Source organism: Atheta coriaria, unplaced genomic scaffold, assembly GCF_025399875.1.
Source record: "Atheta coriaria isolate IRGN ID8LTWV9N9 unplaced genomic scaffold, Caltech_Dcor_3.1 hic_scaffold_8_pilon, whole genome shotgun sequence".
Classification (NCBI taxonomy): domain Eukaryota; kingdom Metazoa; phylum Arthropoda; class Insecta; order Coleoptera; family Staphylinidae; genus Dalotia; species Dalotia coriaria.
In genome coordinates this window covers 3,158,468-3,164,466 of record NW_027045450.1, presented here as the reverse complement: position 1 = coordinate 3,164,466, position 5,999 = coordinate 3,158,468, and the positions used below count along the sequence as shown (strand labels likewise).

Here is a 5,999-nt window from a genome sequence, read left to right as displayed (position 1 = left end):
CCCTTGATTCTTTAAGTCCTGGCTCGACTGTGTTTGGGTACGTTAGCTTCCCCCACTCGCTGGCTTGCAAGGGGGTACTGAGCCCCGGGACCACGCCAAGGTGTACCCATCCCGGGGTAACCTAACCTAACCTAACCTGCTGCTTGGCTTCTTCTTACAACACAACCTGCTTCCAGCACAGCACACAGCACAGCACAGCACAGCACAGCACACCTGACACAGCACAGCACAGCACAGCACACCAGCACAGCACAGCACAGCACAGCCTAGCACAGCACACAGCACAGCACAGCACAGCACAGCACAACACAGCACAGCACAGCACAGCACAGCACAGCACAGCAGCACAGCACAGCACAGCACAACACAGCACAGCACAGCACAGCACAGCACAGCACAGCACGGCTGGCACAGCACAGCACAGCACAGCACAGCACAACACAGCACAGCACAGCACAGCACAGCACAACACCGGCACAGCACAGCACAGCACAGCACAGCACAGCACAGCTGGCACAGCACAGCACAGCACAGCACAGCACAGCACACAGCACAGCACAGCACAGCACAGCACAGCACAGCACAGCACAACAGCACAGCACAGCACAGCTGGCACAGCACAGCACAGCACAGCACAGGCACAGCACAGCCTGGCACAGCACAGCACAGCACAGCACAGCACAGCACAGCACAGCACAGCACAGCACAGCCTGGCCTGTAGCACAGCACAGCACAGCACAGCACAGCACAGCACAGCACAAGCACAGGCACAGCACAGCACAGCACAGCGCAAGCACAGCCTGGCCTGGCCTGGCCACAGCCACAGCACAGCCTGGCACAGCACAGCCTGGCCCGGCCCTGGCCCGGCCTGTGGCCCTGAAGTCGGCCTGGCCCGGCCCTGGCCTGCTTGGTTATCCCGGTTCTGTCGGTTCTGTCGGTTCTATCCCGGTTCTATCCCGGTTCTATTCCGGATCTATCCTGGATCTATCGGATTTTATCGGATCTATCGGATCTACGCCCAGATGCTTTTTCCGGATCTATCCCGGTTCTATCCCGGTTCTATCCCGGTTCGATCCCGGACTTATCCCGGATCCATCCCGGATCTATCCCGGATCCATCCCGTATCTATCCAGGATCTATCCCGGATTTATCCCGGATCTATCGCAGATCTATCCCGGATCAAGGACCATGGAACAAGAACCAAGGACCAATGACCAATGACCAAAGACCAAGGACCTAGGACCAAAGACCAAGGACCAAGGACCATCAAGGTCCAAGGACCTACAAGGACCAAGGTCCAAGGACCAGGACCAAGTACCAGGACCAACAGGACCAACAGGTCCAAGGACCAACAGGACCAACAAGGACCAGAAACCAGCAAGGACCAGAAACCAGCAGGACCAAGGACCAATGAGCCAGAGGCAGCTGGCCAAGGCAAGGACCCAGGACCCAAGGACCCAGGGAGCCTTGTGACCAGGGCAAGGCAATGACCCAGGAGCCAGGACCAGGACCAGGACAGGACCAGGACCAGGACAGGACCAGGACCAGGACCAGGACCAGGACCAAGGACCAGGACCAGGACCCAGGACCAAGGACCAAGGACCAGGACCAGGACCAGGACAGGACCAGGACCAGGACAAGGCCAGGACCCAGGACCAGGACCAGGACCAGGACCAGGGACAGCAAGGACCAATGACCAAGACGGGACAAATGACCAGCTGACCAGCTGACAGGACCAGGGACCAGGACCAAGACCAGCAAGGACCAGCAGGGTGCAAGGGACCCAGCAAGGACCAGCAGGACCCAGGACCAGGACCCAGGACCTACAAGGACCAGGACCCACCACAAGGACCAGGCCAAGGGCAAATGACCAATGACCAGCTGACCCAGGGACCAGGGCCGAGCACTGAGACCAGTACCAAGACCAGCAAGGGACAGCGGGTCCAGGACCTACAAGGACCAGGACCAGAGCGAAAAAATGACCAAAGAAGACCAGCAAGGTCCAAGGACCTACAAGGACCCAAGGACCCAGGACCAGCAAGGACCAGGACCCAGCAGGACCAGGACCCAGCAAGGACCAGCAAAGGACCAGCAGGACCCAGCAAGGACAAACAGGACAGCAGGACCAGCAAGGACCAGCAAGGACCAGCAAGGACCAGCAAGGACCAGCAAGGACCAACAAGGACAGCCAGCAAGGACCAACAAGGACCAGCAAGGACCAACAGGACCAAGCAAGGACCAGGACCAGAACCAGGACCAGGGGCCAGGACCAGGACCAGGACAAGGACCAAGGACCCAAGGACCAAGGACCAAGGACCAAGGACCCAGGACCAGGACCAGGACCAATGACCAATGACCAGCAAGGACAAGGGCCCAGGACCAAGGTCCCTACAGGACAGGACCAGCAAGGACCAAGACCAGGACCAGCAAGGACCAGCAAGGACCAAGGTCTGGGACCAGGACCAGGACCAGGACCAGGACCAGGACCCGGGACCAGCAAGGACAAGGGCCCAGGACTGGGTCCCAGGACCAAGGTCTAGGACCAGGGACAACATGGACAGGTCCCAACATGGACCAACAGGACCAGGACCAGGACCAGCAAGGACAAGGGCCCAGGACCCAAGGTCCCAGGACCAAGGTCAGGACCAAAAAGGACCAGCAGGACCAAGGACCAGGACCAACAAGGACCAGCAAGGACCAAGGTCTAGGACCCAAGGACAGGACCAAAGACCAAGGACCAAGTCAAGGACCAGGAGCCAGCAAGGACCAACAGGACCAACAAGGACCAGCTTAGGCCAAGGACCTAGGACCAAGGCAGGACCAGGACCCAGGACCAAGGACCAAGGACCAGCAAGGACAAGGGCCCAGGACCAAGGTCTAGGACCAAGGACCAACAAGTACCAAGGACCAAGGACCAGCAAGGACAGCAAGGACCAAGGACCAGCAAGGACCAGGACCTAGGACCAAGACCAAGGACCAGCAAGGACCAGCAGCTTGGGTCCAAGGACACCACAGGACCAAGGTCAGGACCCAGAAGTCAGGACCAAGGTCCAGGACTGGACAGGTCCAGGACCAGGACAAGGACCAGGCCAGGACCAGGACCAAGGACCAGGGCCAGGACCAGGACCAGGACCAACAGGTCCAGGACCTACAAGGACCAAAGGGCAAGGACCAAGGTCCAAGGACCAACAAGGTCCAAGGACGTACAAGGAACAAGGTCAAGGACCTACAAGGACCAAGGTCCAAGGACCAAGGACCAAGGACCAAGGACCAAGGACCAAGGACCAAAGACCAAGGACCAAGGACCAAGGACCAACAAGGACCCTGCCCAGTTCTATCCCGGTTCTATCCCGGTTCTATCCCGGTTCTATCCCGGATCTATCCTGGATCTATCCCGGATTTATCCCGGATCTATCCCGGATCTACGCCCAGATCTTTTCCGGATCTATCCCGGTTCTATCCCGGTTCTATCCCGGTTCTATCCCGAACCTATCCCGGATCCATCCCGGATCTATCCCGGATCCATCCCGTATCTATCCAGGATCTATCCCGGATCTATCCCGGATCTATCCCGGATCTATCGCAGATCTATCCCGGATCAAGGACCATGGACCAAGAACCAAGGACCAATGACCAAAGACCAAGGACATAGGACCAAAGACCAAGGACCAAGGACCAAGGACCAACAAGGTCCAAGGACCTACAAGGACCAAGGTCCAAGGACCAAGGACCAAGTACCAAGGACCAACAAGGACCAACAAGGTCCAGGACAGGACCAACAAGGACCAGAAACCAACAGGAACCAGAAACCAGCAAGGACCAAGGACCAGCGGCCAAGGAGCAATGACCAGAGCAGGACCAGGACCAGGACCAGGAGCAGCTGACAGGAGCAAGGCAGCTGACCAAGACCAAGGACCAGGACCAAGGACAAAGGACCGGACCAGGACCAGGACAAGGACCAGGACCAGGACCAGGACCAGGACCAATGACCAATGACCAACAAGGACAAGGGCTGAGGACCAAGGTCTGGAGACCAGGACCAACAAGGACCAAGACCAGGGACCAGCAAGGACCAACAAGGACCAAGGTCCCCTAAGGACCAGGACCAAGGACCAAGGACCAGGACAGGACCAACAAGGACAAGGGCCCAGGACCAAGGTCCCAGGACCAAGGTCTAAGGACCAGGACCAACATGGACCAGGACCAGCAAGGACCAGCAAGGACCAGGACAGGACCAGCAAGGACAAGGGCCCAGGACCCAAGGTCCCAGGACCAGGTCTGGGACCAGGACCAGCAAGGACCCAGGACCCGGGACCAGCAAGGACCAGCAAGGACCAGGAATTACAAGGACAGGACCCAGGACCAAAAGGAGCCGGGACCGTCAGGACCAGAGCCAGCAAGGACCAGCAGGACCAGCAAGGACCCAGCAAGGACGGGGACCTGGGACCAAAGACCAGGACCAGGACAGGACCAGGACAGGACCGAAAACAGGACAAGGGCCCAGGACCAAGGTCACAGGACCAGGACCAAGTACCAGGACCCAGGACCAGCAAGGACCAGGACCAAGGACCAGCAGGACCAGGACCTAGGACCCAGGAGCCAGGTTAACAGGACCAACAGGACCTGGGACCAAGGTCCAGGACCCGAAGTCCAAGGACAAGGTCCAGGACCAAGGACCAGGTCAAGGACCAAGGACCAGGACCAAGGACCAGGACCAGGACCAGGACCAGGGACCGGGACCCAGGGACAGGACCGGGACCCAGGACCAGGACCCGGGACCCAGGACCCAGGGCCAGCAAGGTCCAGGACCTACAGGACCAAGGGCGGGACCAAGGTCCAAGGGACCAGCAAGGTCAGGACATTGTTACAAGGAGCAAGGTCAAGGACCTACAAGGACCAAGGTCCAGGACCAGGACCAGACCAAGGACCAGGACCAAGGACCAAGACCAGGACCAAGGACAGGACCAACAAGGACCAGCAAGGTCAAGAACCTACAAGGACCAAGGACCAGGACCAGGACCAGCAAGACCAACAGGACCAGGACCAGCAGAACCAAAAAGGACCAGCAAGGAGCAGGACCAACAAGGAGCCAGGACAAGGACCTGGTACCAAGGACCAAGGACCAGGACCAGGACAGGACAAGGACCAAGGACCAAGGACCAAGGACCCAGGACCAAGGACCAAGGACCAAGGACCAAGGACCAGGACCAGGACCATGGACCAGGACCAGGACCAAGGACCAGGACCCAAGGGACCAGGACCCAGGACCAAGGACCAAGGACCAATGACCAAGGACCAATGACCAAGGACCAAGGACCAAAGACCTGGGACCAAGACCTGGGACCAAAGACCAAAGACCAAGGACCGCCAAGGACCAAAATCAGGACCAGCAAGGACCAGCAAGGACCATGGACTGAGACCAGGACCAGGACCAAGGGCAAGTTCAAGGACCAAGACCAGCAAGGACAAGGGGCCCAGGACCAAGGTCCCAGGACCAAGGTCTAGGACAGGACCAGCAGCATGGACCCAGGACCAGCAAAAGGACCAGCAGGACCAGGACCAGGACAGCAAGGACAAGGGCCCAAGGGCCAAGGTAGGGAGACCAGGTAGAGACCAAGGACAACAAGGACCAGAGACCAGGGCCAACAAGGACCAACAGGACCAAGGTCCCACAGGACCAGGACCAACAAGTACAAGACCAGAGACCAACAAGGACCAGCAAGGACCAGGACCATAGACCAAGGGCCAAGAGACCCAGAGACCAAGACCAGGGCCAAGACCGTGACAACCCAGGGCCAGGGCCAAGGGCCAGAACCAAAACCTAGGACCAAAACCTAGAGACCAAGGCAAAGACCAGGACCAGAGACCAGGGCCAAAAATCAGAACCAGCAAGGACCAGCAAGGACCAAGACTGAGACCAAGGCCAAGTCCAGGGCCAAGACCAGAACCAAGGTCCAACAAGCACAGGAACCCAGGACCAAAAAGGACAAAACCAGCAA

General features: G+C 58.8%; 5 protein-coding genes across 5 annotated transcripts; all 5 read left to right on the top strand.

Moving 5' to 3' along the window:
- The first annotated feature begins 1,217 nt into the window (after nt 1-1,217).
- On the top strand, nt 1,218-1,722 carry LOC135797419 (basic salivary proline-rich protein 1-like). Its single transcript, XM_065309783.1, has 2 exons — nt 1,218-1,434; nt 1,478-1,722. The coding sequence occupies exons 1-2, from the start codon at nt 1,218-1,220 to the stop codon at nt 1,720-1,722; spliced, it is 462 nt and encodes a 153-aa protein (XP_065165855.1).
- Nucleotides 1,723-1,866: 144 nt separating this feature from the next.
- On the top strand, nt 1,867-2,349 carry LOC135797418 (basic salivary proline-rich protein 2-like). Its single transcript, XM_065309782.1, has one exon. It carries the CDS (start codon nt 1,867-1,869, stop codon nt 2,347-2,349), a length of 483 nt encoding a protein of 160 aa, XP_065165854.1.
- A 3-nt stretch (nt 2,350-2,352) lies between these two features.
- LOC135797417 (eukaryotic translation initiation factor 3 subunit A-like) lies at nt 2,353-3,884 on the top strand. Its single transcript, XM_065309781.1, has 2 exons — nt 2,353-2,741; nt 2,819-3,884. Exons 1-2 carry the CDS (start codon nt 2,353-2,355, stop codon nt 3,882-3,884), a joined length of 1,455 nt encoding a protein of 484 aa, XP_065165853.1.
- A 308-nt stretch (nt 3,885-4,192) lies between these two features.
- Nucleotides 4,193-5,302, top strand: LOC135797416 (uncharacterized). The gene has a single exon (XM_065309780.1). It carries the CDS (start codon nt 4,193-4,195, stop codon nt 5,300-5,302), a length of 1,110 nt encoding a protein of 369 aa, XP_065165852.1.
- LOC135797415 (eukaryotic translation initiation factor 3 subunit A-like) lies at nt 5,299-5,737 on the top strand. The gene is made up of 2 exons (XM_065309779.1): nt 5,299-5,499; nt 5,543-5,737. The coding sequence occupies exons 1-2, from the start codon at nt 5,299-5,301 to the stop codon at nt 5,735-5,737; spliced, it is 396 nt and encodes a 131-aa protein (XP_065165851.1).
- Nucleotides 5,738-5,999: the final 262 nt, after the last annotated feature.